Source organism: Gopherus evgoodei, chromosome 2, assembly GCF_007399415.2.
Source record: "Gopherus evgoodei ecotype Sinaloan lineage chromosome 2, rGopEvg1_v1.p, whole genome shotgun sequence".
In the NCBI taxonomy this organism is placed as follows: Eukaryota; Metazoa; Chordata; order Testudines; family Testudinidae; genus Gopherus; species Gopherus evgoodei.
Window position 1 is genome coordinate 274,130,391 of NC_044323.1, and position 24,337 is coordinate 274,154,727.

General features: G+C 41.8%; 1 protein-coding gene across 1 annotated transcript; it reads right to left on the reverse strand.

Moving 5' to 3' along the window:
- Window positions 1–821: 821 nt before the first annotated feature.
- HAS2 (hyaluronan synthase 2) lies at window positions 822–24,337 on the reverse strand. The gene is made up of 4 exons (XM_030553766.1): window positions 23,881–24,337; window positions 12,239–12,865; window positions 8,427–8,528; window positions 822–3,671 (listed from the first exon to the last, which is right to left on the reverse strand). Exons 2-4 carry the CDS (start codon window positions 12,863–12,865, stop codon window positions 2,742–2,744), a joined length of 1,659 nt encoding a protein of 552 aa, XP_030409626.1. The 5' UTR covers window positions 23,881–24,337; the 3' UTR covers window positions 822–2,741.

Here is a 24,337-nt window from a genome sequence, read left to right on the forward strand (position 1 = left end):
TTAATACTTGTCTGTACAGTGCCTAATGATAACTAGCTATTCTATACTGATCTGAAATCACCTTACAAAGAAGGAAAGTATCATCCCTGTTTCATAACTGGGGAAACTGAGGCAGGAGTGGCCATATGGACTTTCCCCAGGCCATAAGGCTAGTGATAGAGCCGGGAATGGAATCTCATTTTCCTAAATTCCAGTTCAGTGTTCTACCACACTCCCCACCCCTCCCACCCCCCATTGTACCTAGCACAATAAGACTCTGAATCAAGAATCATGGACCTCAATGCTATCTTAATACACCTCTACCTCAGTATAACGTGACCCGATACAACATGAATTCAGATATAACATGGTAAAGCAGTGCCCCGGGGGGGCAGGGCTGCGCACTCCGGTGGATCAAAGCAAGTTCAATATAATGCGGTTTCACCTATAATGCGGTAAGATTTTTTGGCTCCCGAGGACAGCGTTATATCAAGGTAAAGGTGTACAAGTAGTAATGCTAGATCAAATCCATGCCGGTTGTTTCCCTTCCTTTTCCTCAAGCCACAAGGCCATCCTTGTGCTCTTCTAGGTCTGAAAATTGCCAAATTGAAATGAACTGTTCATCAACATGTTATCACATTTCAACCTGGAAATCAGGCATGTGGCTGTAAATTTGCTACCATTAAAGTGTACCGTAATAGGAAATACCTGCAAAAACACGATAGAAAAACAACATGAATTAGTCATGATCTTATCAAAATATTTTATTTATGAAAGTAACAATTATACTATACCACCTATACTGGAAGTATGTTGAATAATTGCTAGAATAAATACAGGCAATTAATTCAATATCTTATAGAATGAGAGGATTTATTTGACATCTTGAATGTACTCAAGCTTTAACTTACAACATAAATAGTTAAAAGGCAAACTCAGTTTTTTTTAAATGTTTCTTTTGCTTGTTTTTAATACTGCTTGTTCTATTTTGTAACCAACAAAGATCAACTCTTCAATCATGAACATATTAGTATGACATTCAAGCAACATGTATGTACCTTAACATAATCAGACAAGTAAGGTAGTGTGTGGCCCATTCATTCTACAGCAGAAACTATTCACGTCTGCATATAAAGGAAGATGAACATGCTTCTAGATCGTTAAAAATATATGCTGGTTTCTGCTTTGCCACAGTCCTTTTTAAGCCAGAATCCAAAAGGGCCTATATTTGTATGCAGCCAATGTTCTATCATTATATAGTATATTAAGGCTCAGTGCTGCATTCCTTTGCTTAACGTCCTGGTTAGAATTTAGTCCTAAAAGTTACTTTTCCGAAGCTTTCAAACCGAGTGCCTTAATTATACTTTCTAGCTCTTGAAATGAAGACCGGATGTCTTTCTGGAAGATATGTTTTTCGTCAGGACACAAGTTATTGGGCTCTCTACAGGGGTAACTGAGTGAAATTGTATGGATTGTGTCATATAGGAGGTCAAACTAGATGATCTGATGGTTTCTTCTGGCCTTAAAAAAAGTTTATGGATGTCAGTTTAGAAGCCTATTTAGACACCCGGGTTTGAAATTTTTGGCCATTTTTGTCTTCAGTGCATTTAATTTTTATCCTAAGAAAATGTGCACTCTCTGCCTGATCCTGAGCAGTAGTGAGCATCTGCAACATTCATGGAAGTCAAAGAGTTGTGGGTGCTCAGCACGTCCTAAGATCAGAACCTGTAGGCCCAAATCCTTCTCCTTTCAAAACCAATGGGAGTTTTGCAATTAACTTCAATGGCATCAAGAACAGGCCATTTTATACCCATGGCCATATGCTGAGACTGTCGTGTTCGCTTTAGAGAATCAGGGTTCCCTCTTACAATGTCCTCCAATAAAATTGCACGTATGTACCCCTTTGGCCTTTTTGTGCATACAAATATGTTTCTATTCAAAAACTGACAACAATGTTGGCCTTTTCCAATACAATTAAGTCAAAAGTTCAAGAGAACATTTAAATACTTTTCACAGAAATAACCATTCAGCAATTTAAAAAATGTAGAGACATTTTATTATTTTGTTGTGAACAATATCAAAATCAACACGTTTTCACATTGTGGGAAGCTTTTTGCGGGGAGAAGAAGTGTTAATTCTTTCAAAACGTATTTAGAAGGATAGATAGAGAGCAAAATGTTGGGGGAGGTGTTCTTTTGGCAGATAAGTAAAATATAAATATGCAATTTTTTAAAAAGTTGGTGTAAAAATACACACACACACACAAATAAGACAATAATATAAAAATACAGCTCAGCCAATGTCCTCTTAAAATTTACCTTGGCATTACATTTGTCAGCCTAACACAAAAAGACCCTTCCTATAAACAAAAATATTCTAAAAAGTTCATAAATTAGGTTGCAAGATCCTTTGCTTGATTCACCAAACTCATTTCTTTTCCTGTCCACCCACATAAGCATGACTAGTGAGGTATATAGAACGTAACACTGTCAGGCATATGCACAATAAAAAAAGTGCATAAACAAAGAAGTCCTCCCATTTTCCTGTGAACAGGTGGAATCTGTGTGGTTTTTTTCCCCCCCTTCAGAAAAAAACAATGGTGTGTTTTTACTTTGGCAGGATGAAAATGACCCATAGAAACATGAATGTTTGAGTCCCAGCAGCAGTGATTCATTTCTCGTGGTGACATTAATTCGATGCCACAAATACTATCAAGTTGTTGGGTTGCTTTAAAATTTTCCGTGTAACGTTCTGCAGAAATATCATACATCAAGCACCATATCGTACTGTTGCCCTTTCTTCCGCCTGCCACATTTGGTGATAAGAACCAAATACAAAGTCAAAAGCATAACCCAGTAACATGCATAGAGTACTGTACCAATGATGAGAACTGTCTGTTCTGAATCGGAAAATGACTTTTTTGATTCCTTGCATATAGTGAAAATCACACCGCCTAGAAGGATTGTAAACCAAACAGACACTGGAATAAGTCCTATGAAATTGACGACAATGGTTTTTCTTCCTGATGTGCCCCACCCTGCTTTGTTTATTGTGGCTATTGCGAACATCTTCGCTGGAAGTAAACTTGACATGTACAACACTGAGTAGAGTGACATGAACACCATGACAATGTTCCCTCTAAGGCAGCTGGCAAAGGAAGACTTTACAAGGCCCACTAACTGAACTGTCAACAAGAAAAGGAGGATATTCCAGATTTTCCCCCTGTAGAAAAGCTGAATGACTGTGGCAATAAGGAAGAAAGGAAAGAATCCAGTGATTACAGCTTCGTAAGTCATCCACAAATGATGCTTGTGGAACCACATTGCATTATACAGCCACTCTCTAAAGTATGATTTACTCCAACGGGTCTGCTGGTTCAACCACCTTAGATATTCTATAGGTGTTTCAGTAAGGCACTTTGATCTAGCTGTGTACTTTGTGGCATAACCCAGACTCAGCACTCGGTTCGTTAGATGTCTGTCATCTCCAAAACTACACTGGGAGCCCATAAATTCTTGATTGTACCAATCTTCCACAAATTCATGCAGTAAGGAATTCCGGTACATTCCCAAGGGTCCGCTGATGCACTGTACACAGCCAAAATAGGACTGACAGGCTCGTTCTATGTTAAATGCCATCCAGTATCTCACGCTGCTGAGAAAGGAGATCCAGGAATCGTACTTGTTCAAAATCTGCAAGTAAAAGGAAATTTCAAAAATTAGCTCTAAAGAAACAGAAATATTTCTGGGTCTGAAATTAACACTCATGAAGTGAATGGCACTAACCAAAATATGGGACAATGACTTGTGGGAAGAGCTGTCCACCCTGACAATTCAGGAGAAACATCAAGAGTTCCCATTAAATCGCCAGCACTTTTAACCAAGGGTTAGACTATCAGTTCCTACCAAGCTGAATTGGCTCTTCCAGAAGCCATGCTTCTTCATTTACAGTGACTGTTCAGAGTCCCTGTTCCACCAAAACTTCTCTCCCTTCTATCCAAAAACAACATGAACCTTCCCCTCACTCCCACAAAGAATCACCCTCCCGACTCATTTATCTTCCTTTCCAGCCCCATGTACTGACTCTTCCTCTGTGCCATTCTGCCCATTCCCACTTAGCAGACCCAGAAAGACTCCTGGGGACACACTCGCTGTTGTACTCAGTTTCTGCTGTGTGTAACAGAGCAGAAATGCTGCTTAGGAACTATTCACTTCCCTCTATGAGCTCACACTGTCTCCCACCTCCTTGACTCTCACGCTCAGGGTAAGTGTGATGCCTGATTTGTTCTGAGCAGCGTGCAACAGTAGGGAAGGTGGGAAGCAAGCTCAGACAGGGACTCAGGCCCAGACCCTCAAAGGTATTTAGGTGCCTAACTCCCAGGCCCTATGCCTCAGCTGTTAGCTGGCTGCAAGAGTAAAGATGTTTCTCCTTCATCCCATGTTAAAAGTCTACTGGGTGGAAAGGGAAACAACAAATTTTTACAAAACCTAAGACCGGTGGAACTGTTGTTGTGAATTTTTTTTCATAAATCCCACCAGAAGCAATTATTTTGAAAGAAATAAACATCCCTTTGCTGCATTTGCAACCCAAACATTGCAGCACTGAAAATGCACTAAGATGGGTGAACCTGAGTGCCTGGAATTAAATTGATATTGATAGAACAGGTATCACAAAATGATGATAATGAAGGGGACATGATAATACCGGGGTGCAAAATGTATAGGAATGACAGAGTAGGTTGTGCTGGTCAGGGAGTGGCACTATTTGTTAAAGAAAGCATAATCAAACAGTAACAATCTTAAATGAATCAAACAGTACTATAGTCTATGCATAGGAATTCCATGCTTGAATAATAAGAATATAGCAATTTATACTACTGACTAAGAAGGGTAATTTTGTAGAATATTAGGGTTGAAAGGGATCTCAGGAGGTCATCTAGTCAGACAGATTTTTACCCCAGCTCCCTAAATTGCCCCCTCAAGGATTGAATTCACAATCCTGGGTTTAGCATGTTAATGCTTAAACCACTGAGCTATCCTTCCCTGATTAGAAAATGCTCACAGAGATTAGAGATGCTACAAAAACAGAAAACTTGATACTAATGAGAGATTTAAACTATCTCCATACTGACTGGGAACATGGCATCTCAGGATGAGATGCAAAGATAAAATTTCTATATACCATTAATGACTGCTTCTTGGAGAAGCTAGTCCAGGAACACACAAAGTGAGAGGCAGTTCTTGATTTACTCCTGAATGACACACAGGATCTAGTCCAAGAGATGAATATAGCTGAGCTGCTTGATAATGGTGACCATAACATAATTAAATTTAATATTCTTGTATGGAGGAAAATACCAAAGAAACCCATCATAATAGTATTTAACTTTAAAAAGTGCATTACACAAAAATAAGGAGGCTAGTACATGAAAATTAAAAGGAACAGTCACAAGAGTGAAATGCCTGCAAGCTGCATGGAAACTATTTAAAAAGATCATAAAAGACACTCATGTATGTATATACCAAATAAAAAAATACAGTAAAAGGACCAAAAAATGTCACAATGGCTAAACAACAGTGTAAAAGTGGCAGATAGAGGTATGCTTTAGAAATTAGAAGTCAAATCCTGTTGAAGAAAATAGAAAGAAATGAAAACTCTAGTAAATCAAGTGTAAAAGTATAATTAGGTTGTCCAAAAAAGAATGTGAAGAGCAACTAGTAGAAGACACAAAAAGTAACATCAATTTTTGTTTAAGTACATTAGAGGCAGGAAGTCTGCCAAACCATTAGTGGGACCACTGAAGTGCTAAAGGAGCACGCAAAGAAGACAAGACCGTTGCAGAGAAGCTAAATGAATTCTTTGCATCGGTCTTCACTGCAGAGGATGTGAGGGAGATTGCCACACCTGAGCCATTCTTTTTGGGTGAGTGATCTGAGGAACTGCCCCAGATTGAGGTTTCAATAGAGGAGGTTTTGGAACAAATTGATAAATTAAAATGTCACCAGGACCAGCGAGTAATCACCTAAGAGTTTTGAAGGAACTGGAATATGAAACTACTAACTGTGGGATGTAACATATTGCTTAAAACAACCTGTTTCAGATGCCTGGAGGATAGCTAATGGAGGATAGCTAATGTAACATCATTTTTTAAAACAGGCTCCAGAGGGAATCCTGACAATTACAGGCCACTAAGCCTAACTTCAGTACAAGGCAAATTGGTTGAAACTATAGAAAATAACAGAATTATGATATGTTGGGGAAGAGTCAACATGTTTTTTGTTAAGGGAAATCATGCCTCACCCATCTATTTGAATTCTCTGAGGAGTCAACAAACATGTGGATAAAGTTGATCCAGTGGATATAGTGTACTTGATCTTTCAGAAAGTGTTTGATAAAGTCCCTCACAAAAGGCTCTTAAGCAAAGTAGGCATTATGGGATAAGAGGGAAGGGTCCTCTCATGGATCAGTAACTGGTTAAAGGATAAGAAACAAAGGGCAGAAATAAATGGTCAGTCTTCAGAGAAGAGAGAGGTAAATAGTGGGGTCCCCCAAGGATCTGTATTGGGGCTGCTGCTGTTCAACATATTCATAAATGATTTGAAAACAGAGGTTAAAAGTGAGGTTGCAAAGTTTGCAGACAATATAAAATTATTCAAGATAGTTAAGTCCAAAGCTAAGTGAGGAATTAGAAAGGGACATCACAAAAGTGGGTGCCTGGGCAACAAAATGGCAGATGAAATTCAATGTTGATATATGTAAAGTAATGCACATTGGAAAACATAATCCCAACTATACATACAAAATGATGGGGTCTAAATTAGCACAGAAAATACCAAAGTGCCACTATATAAATCCATCATACTTCCACACCTTGAATACTGTGTGCAGTTCTGGTCACCTCATATCAAAAAAGATAAATTAGAATTGGAAAAAGTAAAGAGAAGGGCAGCAAAAATGATTGGGGTATGGAACAGCTTCCACGTGAGTGAGATTAGAAAGTTTGGGACTGTTCAGTTTAGAAAAGAGATGGCTAAGAGGGGATATGATAGAAGATGATAAAATCATGACTGGTGTGGAGAAAGTGAAAAGGGAAGTGTTATTTACTCCTTCTCATAACAAAAGAACTATGGGTCACCCAATGAAATTAATAGGCAGCAGGGTTAAAATAAACATGAGGAAGTACTTCTTCACACAACACAGTCACTTGGTGGAACTCATTGCCAGGGGATGTTGTGAAGGTCAAAAAGTATAACAGGGTTCAAAAAAGAAATAAATAAGTTCCTTGAGGATAGTTCTGTCAATGGCTATAGTCAACATGGTCAGAGAAACAACTCCATGCTCTGGGTGTTCCAGAGCCGCCCAGAGGGGGAGTCAAGTGGGAGAATTTGTCCCAGGCCCCGGGCCCCGCAGGGGCCTCCATGAGAGTTTTTTGGGGCCCCTGGAGCGGAGTCCTTCACTCACTCTGGGAACTCCAGAAAACTGTCGCGGGGCCCAGGCCCCGGAGCTTCTTCTGCTCTGGGACTTCAGTGGCAATTTGGCGGTGGGAGGTCCTTCCGCTCTGGCACCTGCCGCCGAAGTGCCCCGAAGATCCACAGCGGGGGGGTCCTTCCGCTCTGGAGTGTCCCTAAACTTCTGACTGCCAGAAGCTGGGACTGGATGACAGGAGATGGATCACTTGATATATTACCCTGTTCTGTTCATTCCTTCTGTAGCATCTGGCACTGGCCACTACTGGAAGACAAGCTACTGGGCTAGCTGGACCATTTGTCTGAGCCAGTATGACTATTCTTATATTCTTATGGTAATGTCAGAGAATGTGACTAGAAACAAAAGTGGAACTGACTTCAGTGATTTTCATTGTCCTAGTTCAGAGAAATACAAAGTAAAACAGCATACAAATGAATACCTTATGGGATTTCAAAAATACTTTAATAATAGAAGCTGGAAATCGTAAAATAATTAATGGAGAGGAAAGATGGCCTGTTGACTAGGGTGCTAATGTAACAGTCAGGAAAGCCTGGTTCAGTTCCCTATTTTACCACAGACTTCCAGTGTAACTTTGGGCAAATTATTTAGGCCCAGATCCTCAAAGGTACTTAACTCCCATTGAAATCAGTTAGGTACCTAAATACCTATGAGGATCTGGGCCTACCTCACAGGGATGTAGTGAGGCTAAATATATTATAAAGATTACAAGGTCCTTAGATACTATGGTAGTGATGAGTACCACCAGAGACAGAAAGTCTCTTAACATAAACAGGACTCTAAAATACACCTGTACCCCAATATAACGCTGCGTTTTATCTGAATTCGTGTTATATCGGGTCCCGTTATATCGGGGTAGAGGGGAATTTTACTACAAAACTCCGAATTCCTTGTGTTAATTCAAGTCTGGGGATAATTTGCTGCTAATACTGTTCAGTTAATCTGAAGTTCAACATATCCACCTGCACATCACCCCCAACTCCGCCAACCATTGGATCTTCCTCTAAAACCTTTACCATCTCCACCGATGAGGCTGGATCAAGCATTGTATCTGAATCACAAACCTATAAGTAACACAAAGAAAAAAAAGAAAAAAATGGAATTAGTTAGGGAATATACTAGAGAAGAAAATTAAGACTGAATATAGTGACTCAGTTTACATATTATATGAAATGTAATAAAATCTGTTTGGAATTTGTATTGTTACTTCTGTTAAGGGCATTTAATATCAGACAACTAGACTTATCATTGAATGAAACAGCATTTGTCTGTGGTATAGTCACAAAGAATCTTCTATTTTCCATATTATCTGTATTTGTTCATTGGCACATTGGATCAGCTAATCTGAACAAGAGAGATATTACTTGAGAGAGGGCACTAAGAACCATATGAATCGAAACAAAACTTTTATGAGTGGTCTGCAGTTTCTTTGCTGAGCTTTGGCATAGGGAAACCGGATGTGTTTGGTGCACCCCGTTCAAATCGGTCCTATTCTCATAAAGGGGATCAATGAAAAGTTGACCCACAGATACTTCTATAAATTAGCTAGGAGTCTGGGAAGAACCCCAATAGAAGCGTTCAGCAATTCATGTGAAAGTATGTATTGTGGATTTCAGGGCAAATTCACTTTTCGGTTTAGTTGCATGTAACTTTATAAATAATAGAGATTTGACATTTGATATGGAAACTATTTGGTATTTTCTCCAGTAGTAAAAAAAAGGAAAGGCTAAAAGCAGAGGTCACCAATACACAGAGATATTGGTACAGAAATGGATGACACTCAGGATGGCTCATTTTTTTGGCACCCAACTAAAAGACACCTAAAAGGGGGTCTAACTTTCAGAGGGTGGATGCTCAGTGCTGTCTGAAAATCAGACCTGTTTAAAGTGTCTTAAGTTGGTCACCCTAAAAATGAGATCAACCCATCGGCAGTCGATTTAGCCGGTCTAGTGAAGACCCACCAAATCACTCTCCAGTCAACCCCTGACCTCTACCCCCGACAAGAAAAGTAAGGTAAGGTTTCTCCTGCTGACCCCCCTGTGGTGTAGACTCTGTGGTATCGACCTAAGGTACGTCGACTCCAGCTACGTTATTCACGTAGCTGGAATTGCGTAGCATAGGTCGACTTACTGTGGAAGTGTCGACATAGCCTAAGACACTCATCAGGCTTTTTGAGTCAATGCCATGAGTCAGTAAGAGCCCCAGTGGACAGGTGCTAAATAAACTTAGCAAGAGCTGGCAGCATCTCTGTGGGGAGGCACTTCCTTTTTCCCATTTTTCATAGATTCATAGATTCCAAGGCCAAAAGGAACTACTGTGCTAATTTAATGCAATCACTTGTATAACACAGGCCATAAAACTTCCCCAAAAGAATTCCTAAAGCAGATCTTCTAGTAAAACATCCATCTTGATTTTAAAATGGTCAGTGATGAAGACTATTTCAACCCTTGGGAAATTGTTCCAGTAGTTAATTACGCTCACTGTTAAAAATGTACACCTTATTTCCAGTCTGAATTTGTCTAACTTCAACTTCCAGCCATTGGATCATGTTAGACCTTTGTCTGCTAGACTGAAGAGCCCATTATTAAATATTTGTTTCCCATGTAGATACTTATAGCTATTAATACTTTTGGCCAGTTTCTTTAGCAGAATCACTTCACTACAGTTTTCCTGGACAGATATGAAAGATCCTGGACCAGCAAAATAGGAGATATGATGGCCTGATTCTTCACTGTGCTCCTTGTGCATCTATTTACATCCATGCAAAATGCTTTCAAATTAGAATAGCACTTTGCGCCCTGATTGCACTACACAAGGTATGAGACCAGGGAGGATCAGGCCCATCACTTTTAGGGAACAAACTAGTTTGATTTTTCTGAGGTGGGTTGGTGAAAGGTGGTGATTTATTTATTTATTTATTCTCTGCCCTCTCCATGAACTGTTTGTGTACCTATAAAATCCTGCTAAGAAACTCCTTCCTGTAGTCCTCCAGGAGCATACCCACCTTCCCTGGCCTTTGAAGCCCCCCATGGTGTTGATCCAGCTACTCTGGTACACCTCTACCCCAATATAATGCAGTCCTTGGGAGCCAAAAATCTTACCGTATTATAGGTGAAACTGTGTTATATCGAACTTGCTTTGATCCACCGAAGTGCGCAGTCCCGCCCCCCCGGATCGCTGCTTTACTGCGTTATATCCGAATTCATGTTATATGGAGTCACATTATATTGGGGTAGAGGTGTAGCTCCTTTGCAAGGGCCCAGATGACATGATGTTCAAATCTTGCACACTTCATCATGCAATGCATTCTGGAGTCACCCCAGAGTGTGAGCAACTAGAACACTGACCCTTCTGGGGCCCAGCAGAGAGACTCCATAATTGGTTGACCATCAAAAGAGGATTTTTAAAGGGGAAGCTCAGGGGAACTGACTTTGAGGTCCACAGGGAGGAAGGGGAGAGCCTCTAAAAAACCTGAATTGCTTGGACAATCATCACAACTTCCCAGGGCTTAGTCAAAACCAAACCCTGAACCTTGCAAGGTTTATCCATTGCTAGTGGTAGTCAGTGACAAACAGTGGCCCGATCCTGCAAACCTTACTCACCAGAGTAGTTTTAATTAATTTAAGGCAATAGGACCATTTCCAGGAGTGGGGAGTACTTCTGTGCATCTTGATCACAGAATCAGGCACAAAATACAGGAAATCTTGTACAGACTCCAGGACAGCTTGAGAGCAATCTGTCTTTGTAGCTTTGGAAATGGGGTAGGACTCTGCCTAATTCATTTTTAAGTGAACAGTTTCATTAAGTCTTTAAAGGCCAAATTGTGGTGAGGTAATGCAGCTGTAAGAGATGAAGCAAATGCTACTCCTGGCCTTTGCTGAAGAATTTCTCATCTGTATTTTCTCCATTTCCCTCTCTCTCCCCTTTTATTGAATAGTCCTGGCTACCTCTGAAGGCTTAAAGATGTCTCCTTTTTACACACTCTGCTAATGCTTTGAGATATTCCTGAAGATATTCCCTAATACAGGGGTTGCCAACCTTTGGTATATGGCCCATCAGGGTAATCCGCTGGTGGGCACGAGATATTTTGTTTACATTACCAGTCCGCAGGCACGGCTCCCCCGCAGCTCCCTGTGGCCGTGGTTCAGTTACTGGCCAATGGGAGCTAAGGGAAATGGCGTGGGCCGCAGGGACATGCTAGCCGCTGCTTCCCGCAGTTTCCATTGGCTGGGAATGGCGAACCGCAGCCAATGGGAGCTGTGGGAGGCCATGCCTGCAGACAGTCAATGTAAACAAAATGTCTTGTGGCCCATCAGAGAGGATTACTCTGATAGGCCACATGCCGAGGGTTGCCAACCCCTGCCCTAATCGGTTATTGCATGGTCGTATACAGGGCATCCATCTCAGCTTCTCCCAGAATCAAAAATTACCTCTGATCTCAATTTACATTGGCAAAGCAGGGATCTTCCAAAGTAAATCATTTTTTTTTTAAATGTAACCATTCTGATAAGGGAGTAGTACTGCTCAGTACCAGGAAATGTCTCAGACGTCTCAAATAACAGTGCACAGATTTAGCATACTCACAGAAAGTCTAACCATTTTAAAAGGTTACAAAAAATGCTTTTAACGGTCATGCTGTTTTCAAATAGACTGAAAGGAGCACTGTGTTCATAGTGGACTAGGATGGGCTAAAGCATGCTGCATGAAATATACAAAAGTTGCTTTATGTCAAGGTATGTTTGAATTGGCATTGGCCTAGTGCTTTAATACCTACCTGTACATAATCCACACTTCTCCCCAGCGCTTTGAATGCTGTGTACATTACTTCTCTTTTTCCACCCCATTTCTGCATGATGCAAATACTTTTGTTGGATAGGACTAGTTGAGTTACGTGTTGCATACTCTCTTTATGTGACTCCTCTGTCTCACCTGGACCCTTCTCGTGAAAGTTATTCCTCCAAATATAGGTGACAGATTTGTCCCTGCCCATGATTTCACTAAAAATGTCCATCATGTAAATGTCATCTTCTGAGTTCCCATCAATGACCATGATAACTTTAATTCCAGGGTAGGTCAATCTTTTCACTGAAAGTAAACATTTTCTTAAGTAGTCAGGATCCTCTTGATAGGCAGCAATACAAAGGGCAACTGTTTTGTTCAACTTTATTGGAGTCTCAAGTGATCTTTTCATTTTCCTGTGTTCTAAAAAGGCAAATAGGCTTTGGATGATGAGATGTGATGCCAAAATAGCACCATAGAGTCCAAAAGAGAAATAGTAATTGTCTGTTTGGATAAACTGGTAGCCAACAATGTAAGCAGCTGTGATTCCAAGCAGGAGGGAGACCCCAAAGAGCGTGGTTCCAAGTATTCTCAGGATACATATAAATCTCTCACAATGCATCTGCAACAAAACCAGAATAATAATTAACGTGATTGCTGTTTCCTGCTACAGAATGTAATCTGAGTGATCTCATGGATAAAACACAAGACAGAGAATCAGGAGATATAGGATCTGTTTCTGCATCATCTTGGTCAAGTTGCATCATCTCTGTGTTGCACTAATCCCCACTTGCAAAACGGAATGCCAGTACTTCCTTATCTCATTGGAGTGTTAAAAATTTGTGAACATGTGTAAGGTCCTCTAAGATCCTCAGACAAAAGGTGCTATCTACATAAGAGTCTGATCCTAGAAACCTGGGCTCACCTTAAGTGTAATAGTATTGAAGACACTTTTAAAAAATAGATGTCTGGCTAATTATATATATATATGGGTGAAATCCCAGCTCTACTGAAGTCCTGGGAATTTTTGCCATCAACTTCAATGGGGTCAAGATTTTACCCATTGAAGTCAATGGCAAAATACCCATTGACTGTAATACACAAAATACCCATCGACTGCAATATAGCTGGGATTTCACCCAGTCTTTGCAATTCTGCAAAACTTCAGTTGATTCTGACAACTTCCTACATCCTCAGCTTAGCTGTCCCTGGTATCCCTTTTATTGAACTCCAGCTTATGCAAGATCTAACAAGTATGTAAGGTGCTAAAATGGTGATAAACGGTATGTAGAAAGATATGCAGGCAGGCAGGCAGATTAGCGGTTTGGTATATTCCTGGATTTCTTTCAATCACAGTCAAATCAACCATTTTATGCAACAGATTTCTTAAAACCAACATAAAACGTGTAACATGATGTCTTCAAAGTCCTGATTCACATTCTGAACTTTAACTGCATGCTTTGAATTTCAAGGGGTTTAAAGACATGCTTGAGTGCTTTGCTGAATCAGGACCTCTCTTTGCATTTTGCTCTCTTTCCTTTTCCATTATTCACATTTTCCCTACTGTTATCAGCCAGTGTGTATGTTGATAATATTCATCACACCGTCTGTTGGCCACAGCTGGATTTGGAACGTCACCCTTTTACTTCATAAATGCCTGCAGACTATCCCTTGAAATACATGGGGAAATCGCTACTAAACTGTAGCAATGCAGCTGTACTCAGCTGTTTACATTTCAGTCTGCAAAGTTACAGCCATGGGGGAAAAATAAACCACAGAATTTTAGGCTAAGAAAATGCACTTCTTCCTTTTTTCTGTTTTAAAGTGATGTATTTCAATATCGGAGAAAGGCTCTGAAATTTCCATTTGGAGCCAATAGTTAAGTAAGTAGCATAACCTGGACTCTATAACTAAAACTTGCTTGAATACCTAAAGCCAAATTCTGGCAGGTGCCATAGGTACACATCAGCAAATTTATGGCCAGCAGTAAGTCTATTGACTGTAAATCAACAGTCCCTATTCTGCCTGTCTGAAATGTTGCAGAGATCATACTCAAAAAGCTTTCCATGACAGGAGTCTTAGAAAAACGTTACAGAACATGACCATGAATGCCAAATGATAGGTGCATTAGAAATAAATAAATCAAATAATTGATCTCTAGATTAGATGATCCTAAAGATCAGAATATGTAGTCCATGTTTTTATTCATCTTTCATATAAACTAGCTCCCTGACAGCTGAACTCAACAGGCCATCTTACATCTGGGCTGAATTTGTCTCAGTAACGACTCTTTTATAGCATGAACAACGAGGAGTCCTTGTGGCACCTTAAGAGACTAACAAATTTATTTGGGCATAAGCTTTTGTGGGCTAGAACCCACTTCATCAGATGCATGGAGTGGAAAATACAGAAGCAGGTATAAATACATGAAAGGATGGGAGCAGGGGCCAGACTGTGCTTACATTACAATAAAACTGAAGCAGTTATACATAACTAACCTGCTACAGTACTGGTCATGTTACCATATTAATTCTCTCTTCCTATGAAATATATCTGCCCAAAAATGTTGAGTTCTGTGTGGTTATGTTTCTAGCATAACTTCCCCTCAAAATATTTTCACGAGATCAAGAAATGCGTTTCTGGACCTGATAAAACAGCAATTTTATTTTATTTTTTTCATCAAAAACAATCTAAACTATATATAATATATAGTATATACATTAATAGATAAATGTAATCCCTGGCTACAAAACTAATGCATACTTTGACCTAAATTTGTGGCTTTAGTGAACTTTCTTTCCCCTTTCATACATATAAACTAGGGTTTGACACTTAGACTTTTAACTGACTGACTGTCTGGGAGAGTCTGGAAAAAGCTGTTCAAGGAACGTTCTCAAGCTTTAGCATGTGGACTGTTGATGTTTTGCCCAGTAGACCTGATCTTTATCGGTTTGAATATACACAAAGAGAGAGCAGCCAAAAAACCTCCACCCTGCTTTAAACATTTTGCCAAGGATCTTACAGGAAATTCACATTTTTACATGTCTGGGGCCAAAAAGGAGTGCTGAGTAGGCGATTGCTATATCAGAGACTTTTAAGGCCAACAGGAACTATTATGAACATAGTCTGGCCTCCTGCGTAACTCTTAGCCACATCCTTAATCACACTTTGAACATGATTTTACTGAATTTACATTTGAGCATAACTTCAATAACTATCAGAGAAACCAAAAACCTAAGTTGGGAATGTGTTATTCCAATTTTACACTGATGTAACTCCATTGCTGAATCAGGCCCGAGGTGGCAAGAATATAGTGAAGATTAAGTGCCTAGTTTAGGGGGGAGGGATAGCTCAGTGGTTTAAGCATTAACCTGCTAAACCCAGGCTTGTGACTTCAATCCTTGAGGGGGGGCCACTTAGGGATGTGGGGCCTAAAATCAGTTCTTGGTCCTGCTAATGAAGGCAAGGGGCTGGATTTGATGACCTTTCAAGGTCCCTTCCAATGCTAGAAAATAGGCATATCTCCAATTATTATTAACTTTTCAGATCAGTTTTTTTTTCAGTGACTTCTTTAATACTCCTTTCTAAATTATGCCCTTAGACCTAAATCCTCCAGACCACCATTAACTTCAAAGGGTGTTCTGCCCAAATAAGACTGTTCAAAAGTGTCCATATTTGGCCCTTTGTTTTGAATGAATAAAACCGAAATTCCAGCCCTGATCCAGCTCCTGTTGAAGTCACTTTGGGCTTTGCCATTGACTTCAAAGAGAACAAGATCAGATCTATAAATACATGTATAAATTACTAAGCTCATTAAGGGCTTCATCCAGAGCCTGATGAAGTCAGAGAGAATCTTTGACTTTAGTGAAGTTTGGATCAGACTCAGAGTGAAATCTTGTTGCCCATGTAATGGGACCATGGTCCAGATCCTCAAGATATATAGGCAAGGGAAAGTAGGAGCCTAAACATATTTGAGGAACTGGGCCCAAGTGCCTAATCATGCACCATTAAAATAAATGGGTACGTCTACACAGCCTGCAGAGAGGCAAGCCTTCCAGCCTGGCTCAACAAACTTGGGCTAGCAGGGTTTGTGCTAACGCCCTAAAAATAGGGCTGTAGGCAGCACTTTGAAGTTGTAGCTTAGACTTGGGGCTGGGGCTCTGAAGCCTAAGGAGCAGGTGGGCTTGTATTTAGCTGTGACTCTGAGTTCCTTTCCCAGACCCGAGGAAGAGCTCCATGTAGCGGATAGCGGGCCTCACTCACCAAATGAAGTTGGTCCAATACAAAATATTACCTCCTCCCCCACCTTGTCACTCTAATATCCTGGGCCCAAAACAGCTACAACAACACCGCAAATATCCAGCACAATGTCTGTTTACATTAGCACGATGGTGTAAGTGCATGAAAAGTAGCGTTTCTCAGCACTGCTGAGATTAAATAGATCTTACTCTACACTAGCCTTACCTGGCAGTGTTAATTGAAACCTGAAATTCTATAGGGCTTTTCATAAAAGCTTCTGGATAAGAATGTTTGAACGACTATAGAAAATGGAGCTGTGGCATCTTAATTTATAAGTAAGGCCCATGTTGTGCCATCTATACTCATGTCGTATAGTACATTAGGTTCTGAATCAGGAAAACACTTCAATATGTGTTTAAGTTCACCCATATCCAGGAAAACACTTAACTCTCAATGAGAGTTAGGCATTTGCTTAAAGTTAAGCATGTCCTTAAGTGCTTTCTTGGCTAGGGATACTTTCCTGACTCAGCGCCTTACTCACCAAGTTATCCCATTGAAATTGATGGGACTAGTTGTGGCATAAGATAATGTTCTTCTTGAGTAAGGTTGGAACAGTGTGGCCCTGAGAGTGTAAACCACTTTCCATAGACGTGGAGGGATATTCCTCTCAGAGACCAATAGGAGCTGCACATGATCAGTGCATTTGAAAAATGAAAAGGCCAGAAATGAGTAGGGCCCTACCACATTCTGGGTCCATTTGATCAATTTCACAATCATAAGATTTTAGAAATCATAAATTTCATGATTTCAGCTATTTAAATCTGAAATTTCATGATGTTGTAATTTTAGGGGTCCTGACTATATGTTTGGGTTGAAAGGTTATTGTAGGGATGTTTGTGATACTGCTACCCTTACTTCTGCACTACCAGGGCATTGCCTTCATAGCTCGGCAGATAGAGAGCAGTAGCTGCTGGCCAGGAGCCCAGCTCTGAAGGCAGTGCCACCAGCAGCAGCAGCGCAGAAGTAAGGATGGCCTGGTATGGTATTGCCACCCTTACTTCTGTTCTGCTGCCTGCAGACTTAGGCCCTCAGTCAGGAGCTGTCACTATCCATCCACCCAGTTCTGAAGGTAGCAGCGCAGAAGTAAGGATGGCCTGGTATGGTATTGCCACCCTTACTTCTGTTCTGCTGCCTGCAGACTTAGGCCCTCAGTCAGGAGCTGTCACTATCCATCTGCCCAGTTCTGAAGGTAGCAGCGCAGAAGTAAGGATGACATGGTATGGTATTGCCACTCTTACTTTTGCAGTGCTGCTGGCAGGGTGCTGCCATTAGAGCTGGATGCCTGGCCAACAGCTGTCGCTCTCCAGCTGCCCAGTTCTGAAGGAAGTGCAGAAGTAAAGTTGGCAATACTGTGACACCCCTCCCCCCCCACAAATAACTTTGTGACACCTCCCTTCCCTGCAACTCCCTTTTGGGTCAGGCCCCTTGATTTGAGAAACGCTGGTCTCCTCTTTGAAATCTGTATAGTATGGGGTAAAAAACACACAAAAGATCAGATTTCACAGGAGGAAACCAGATTTCATAGTCTGTGATGTGTTTTTCATGGCCAAAAATTTGGTAGGGCCCTAGAAATGAGAGTTCAACCTAATAAATAGATAGAGAGAATAATAAACAGAATTGGGGAACAAAATATCACAAAAATATCATATATTGGTATAGGAACACTTCAGCATTCACTACCATAGACCCTTTACACATTTATGTAGCTGATTTCTGAAGTAGTGAAAGCCTTTAGGTGGTCCTCTCCATCTGCTAATATGGGATTTGGAACTGGTGACTAACAGGGGTCAAATTAAAGTCAGACTTGTTTGCAACACATGGGATGTAGCTCACTACATCAGCTGTTTAAGACGAGGTCCCTAATGTGCAATGCGCACACAGCTTTTCAGAGGAAACCCTGAGCCACTTTTTCCCCAGAAAGATTGAAAACAAGAAGGGTGAGATGTAAAGTCACAAATACAAAGGAAACTACATGGGGGTTATGTTGGTTTGTTTTTTTAATCACTTCTTATCCGTTTCAAATTTTCTGGGATAAACTTTAAAAAAGGAGGATTAACGTTACAGTATGATAATGATACTATTTAGGAATGGTTGTAATTGGGTTTTGAGCAGAATACTCATGCGAGAGAGAGAGAGTTCAGATGCCTTGGAATTTAAAGTTCGGTCAAAATGTGGATCTGAACATCAAATAAGATTACAAATACTTCGGGCTATAATATTCCATTGCTTTTTCTGATGAACACCACTGAAATAGTTAAACTTCTCTAATACAAAATGGCCCTGATCTAGGGACATAGCTTAAAATTAAACTCTTTTTATAAAGCAGAGTCATTTCCAGTTTTGCCCTAGTAAAAATGTATCCAACTTGTATGATACTTTTTAACCTTTATAACTATATTCTACTGAATAATTAACCACACAATTTCCCATGTGTACAAGAAGGATAATGATACTGAGTAAAGCATAAAAGTGTTTTGAGATCTACTGATGAATAGTTCTATATAAGAGCTAAGGATCTGATTTGTATCCTTTCGAGTGTCTTTAATTATCCACCAGTTTTGTAATTTAATCTCTCTCTCTGTCTCTCTCTCTCTCCCCCCCTGCCCCCACCATATATCAGTCCAAACCTTGCTTAGCTTACCCACATGAGTAATTCAACCGGTTTGAATGTAATTATTCAGATGATTATCAAGCCCTACAGCAGGGCCACGGGAGGGGCAAGTGGGGCAGTTTTCGGTGGGATTTTCGCGGCAGGTCCTTCAGTGCTGCCAAACATGGAGCAAGTGAAAGACTCGCTGCCAAAGACCCGGAGCTACTTCCACTCCGGATCTTCCGGTTCTTCGGTGGTCGGGGTCCTTCACTCACTCCGGGACCCGCTGCCGAAGGGCCCTGAAGACCCAGAGCAGAAGGACCCCCCCGCTGCCGAAGACCCCAGGCCCCCTGAATCCTCTGGGCAGCCCTGTCCTACAGTCCTCACTCAGGCTAATATTCCTGTTGATATCAATGAGATATGATCACTAAATGTATTGGGATCAAGTCCAATATAAAATGTCTCACACACATATCAGTATATAAACAGATCTCCCACTGATGTCAGCGAGAGTGTGTGCATACAGCCAAGGGAAGAATTTAGTTAGCCCTTTATAAGCCAAAGCTTGATTTCCTTACCCATGTGACTAGCTGGTTTTGGCTTCAGTAAAACAACTAGGTCTGGCCAGCGTGTATGTGGTGTGCATAAGAAAATATATACACAGATTAATATATGCTGTAATGTATATATACACAAATGTCTACATATACACATATAGTGCAAATGTTATCTGATTATTATGAATTGGCATCCAACTTAAAGAAATTTAGATGTATTTTGGCAGCAAAATAAATATTTCAACTTTGAAGTACAAATGATTCCATAAAATATGAATTATAAGCATAAAATAACTGTCCACATTCCCTCTTCCAGTTTACAGAAGGGAAACAAAAGTTATGTTATATCTGCACATTTTTACATTAACAGAGTTGCCATATCTGTTGTTTAGAGTTATTTGTCACTTCCAGATTTTACATACCATTTATCTTCTCGAAAGGGTTCACATAAGACTAAAGTTAAGCCTGGTTTTAGGTGAGAGAACAGGATAGCATATCAGAATTAATAACAACAAACTGTGCGTGCCTTTAGAAGTTTTTGAATACCGGACCAAGGATCTTCTCTTTCTACTCACTACTCCTCCAAAAGTATTCTCTATTGTTTGTTAGTTTTGCCCCTGATGTAAACAATGGTGGCAAACTCAGAGTTATGCAAAGGTAAGCCATGCTTGTACAAAAAATTCTGTTTCATCAATCATTTCCAGTTTACCTGTCATGCAGTTTAGGTAAGTATTTGGAATTAAACATTTTAGTGGATCTCAAACTGCGGATTGGGACCCTAAAGTGGGTGGGACCCAATTTTAATGGGGTCACCAGGGCTGGCTTTAGACTGTCTGCTTGAGCCTCACTGCCCAGAGTGACAGAGGGCTTCAAGGGGCTCATGTTACAGGCTCCCTGCCTGGGGCTGAAGCCCTTGGGCTTGGGCTTTGATGCTCTCAAGGTGGTGTGGCTCAGGCTTTGCCCTTCCTCCCCCTGCCCTCCAAGGAAGTGGGACTTGGGTGGGTTCAGGCTTCAGTCTGCCCTTCCAGGATCATTTAAGGGTTGCAGAGCAATGAAGTTTGAGAACCCGTGAACTACTTACATAGTAGTAATGTATATTATCCACCTTAAATAATTTTGATTGGTGTTTATCTCTTAATGATCTTGTAATTTATTTACTGCTCATTCATAGATCATAGGCCATATCCTGTTGGACTGACTTACGTGAGTCATCCCATTACCTTCAATACAGGAATCATTTGGCCCTGTGTATATAAATCTAGAGGAGGAGACAAAATAATTTGTTTGCTGCAATGCCATAAATATGTATGGCCAAATTCTCTGATAGTGTGTGAAATTCCATTGAAGTCAGTGGTGCTGTGTCCTTGTGCACTAGCAGAGAATTTGGCTCATGATATATGGGCATGTGTGTAAGAAGATTTACAAGCTTGGCATGAAATCCTGGCTCCACAGAAGTCAATGACCAATTGATTTCATTGTGCCTACGCTTTTACCCATGACTCTTTAATATTACAGTACATTAATATATAGTGTTTGAAGGAGAGATGCTAGCTTGAAACTAATAATTTAATATTAATATGGTCATTTTAAAGTGTCCAAAGCCCCAAAAGACTAAGAACTGGATTCTGCAAACTCTTATGCCTGTTGAATTGCATGAGAAGTCCCATTCAATGTAATGAAATGGTGTCCCTAGCCTCTGTTTGCCAGAAGCTGGGATTGGGTGACAGGGCATGGATCACATGATGATAACCTATTCCGTTCATTTCCTTTGGGGCACCTGCCATAGGCCACTGTCAGAGGACAGGATATTGGGCTTGATGGACCTTTGGTCTGACCCAGTATGGCTGTTCTTATGTTCTAATGAGATTAGTCATGCACGTATGTGTGTGCAGTCACACACAATTGCAATAATGTACCTGTTTCCCTGGAACAAATACTGAGGCACTCGTGCTGTGTGCCTCAATGTACTAATGAAAACGTTTGTTTTCGTTTTAAAAACTCTGATACACTTCTACCTCGATATAATGTGACCTGATGTAACACGAATTCGGATATAACGCAGGAAAGCAGTGCTCCAGGGGGGCCAGGCTGCGCACTCCAGTGGATCAAAGCAAGTTCAATATAACACAGTTTCTCCTATAACAAGGTAAGATTTTTTGGCTCCCGAGGACAGTTATATCTAGGTAGAGGTGTATGTATGAATATTTTAAAGTAAGCAAACATTAGGAGTTTGTACAGCTTCTACCAATGTGTGATAAGGAAACTTTTGACCTCTTCTATCAATTTGGAACTCAGTTCTCTGCTATTTTAGATGGAGCGTCTGCATAATACATGAAATTAAATTCAAAATAAAACTAACATAACACTTTCATGTCAGGAGCGATGTAGGAACATTAATCCATAATGACAGCCACATCAGCACGTTGCTTTCTGTTGTCTGCGTGGTTCTGAAGTGTGCTGTTGTTGGAATGCATGGGGCAGATTGTGACCTCTCCTGCACTGGGCAAATATGCAGAAGCTCCGTTGAAGGCGATAGAGGCTAATCGGGATAAGAGAGATCACAATCCGGTTCCTGGGCTGGTCTCCCCCAAGCAGCAAACCCTTTAAGCAAGCGAAGCTGGGTCCTCGTTGCACGATGCTCTAAGGGCTCTTTGTCACAGAGCACCCTCACTTCCTAAAGCGACACGTGCTAAAGTCTCCCAACGCCTCTCCTCCGGCAAACAAGAGAGCCAAGGCGAACTAGGCTCAGATCGCCACTTCCTGGGGAACCCCCTTCCCGCAGGCATTAGCCAATCAGGGAGAGGCGCTCTCTTACATCACAGGGGGCGGCCCCTAATGCAGTGACCTCAAAGGTATTCCCCGCTCTGCCACGTGGGTTGCAGCTTGTAAATGACCTCCCGGCGGTACTGGCTTGGCAGCGGCTGGCTGGAGCAACAGGCACGGCCCTGGAGCGGAGCCGGCTCTCGCTCGGCTCAGGCGTTTCTTGACCCCGTGCAGCTGCATCCGCCGCCGCGGTTCTCCCCCCCCCCCCCGCCGCCTGTGCTCCGTGCACAGGTACGTACCCCAGCCTGGGGTGCCTCCGCAGCTCCTGCGCCGGAGAGACACGCCTCCCGCGGGCGCTGAGCCATTGCTGGCAGTGGGACGGGCTCCCGCAGCACTGTGACAGCTGGACCCCGCGTAACCTGACACTGGGGTCTCTCCCCGACACCCTTCCGCTCAGCACCCACCGCTCGCCCCCCCACCCCCACTCGGCTGCTTTGTGTGTGTGTGGGGGGGCCTCTTGGGGGTGGGGGCACAACGAAGGGGTGTCGCTCCAGTGGTGGGGCTCGGAAGCCCGCCTGCCAATCAATCAGCCTGTCCCCCGATTTGCTCTTACAACACGTGCCTAGCTCGCTGGCTGCCATGCCACGTATCTCCCCCCCAACCACACACACGCACGAATCCATTCACACTGGCGTAGTTAGTAGGACTTGTGACCGTTTGCATCGGAGCCCAGCAGGGCTGCTCCAAGTTACACTCCCCTCCTCAGCCTATGCAGCAACCGGACGCCTTAGGGGAGGTGCTAAAAAGTTTTTCTGGTAGTGGTAGGTTCCCCCTCTCCCCCCCTCCCCGATCTCTCTCCCCACTTTGTATTTCAGCGAGACATCTTGATCGCGTTTGCGCTCTCTGAGGTGGGGCTATAGGACAACCCTCTCCTCCCCCCAGCCTTCCTGCAGCCCCATCCCTGCCTCTGCTCCTGTCACGTCCCCCATCCCCTGAACGCACAGCGGAGAGGGAGGGGATCACGGTCATGTTTGCACAAGTGTATAAATGACTACACTGTGTGCAATCCAAAACCCCAGCAGCAGGCTGGATATAGTGCGTGTGGAGAGTCGAGGAGGCTCCAGTCCCAACGCACCTTTGTAGCTTAGGTGAAAGAAGAACTTTCTAACCATGGCTCGCATTTCCCGCGGATAAATTGCGTGAGCTCGACAAGCTCGAAAGCATTTTTTTTAGGCGAGAAGTTAGTGTAAAAAATGCACCAAGGCACTCTGCATTCCACTTTATTGCCAGAATAAGTGTGCATGGGGAGGGCAAATATGCCCCAAATTCCATTCAGACGCATATAAATCTATCTCAGTCTTTGCAACATTAATTCGAAGTTGAAAATGGTTTGTTCCTCTTTAGATGAAATAAATATAAATCACGTACCTTGTTTGTCCTTTGCTCATAAAGAGTCCTCGGCTTGCTGGGTGGTCTTGTATTTTGTAGCTCCCGCGGAACAGTTTCCAGTACTGAGGTAATAGATCAAATCGCGCGTCTCAAGGATTGAGCATCAAGGAGAAATACAAATAATCATTGGAAATTATTCACTCGCCCTCATTTCTCTCCCACGTGTTTTCCTTCCCTCTCCCCTTTTCCTTTCTCTGCTTCAGTTTCTAGCTCAAAAGTTTCTCTCTTAAAACAAACAAACAAAAAAACCGCTTCGGAATAATAAACGTGAGGCTTGTTTCTGGCGCTCGAGCAGACTGTCCTGTTTGAAATGCGAGTCGCCAGGAGCCTGGAGAAGTTGCAGGCTCTGAAAGTTGCGAGATGGGCAGCATCAATATTAGAAAGTCTCTTTGGTGATGCCTCGCAGCTCCAGCCCCTGGGTCAGTGAGGCGCAGCA

Excerpts from the sequence above, each read along its gene's own strand:
- HAS2 (XM_030553766.1), bottom strand. The coding sequence starts at position 12,865 with ATGCATTGTGAGAGATTTATATGTATCCTGAGAATACTTGGAACCACG. Across the intron at positions 8,529-12,238 it reads GAAGTGTGGATTATGTACAG|GTTTGTGATTCAGATACAAT; the intron begins GTAGGTATTAAA and ends TGTTACTTATAG. Across the intron at positions 3,672-8,426 it reads GAGTTGGGGGTGATGTGCAG|ATTTTGAACAAGTACGATTC; the intron begins GTGGATATGTTG and ends TTTTACTTGCAG.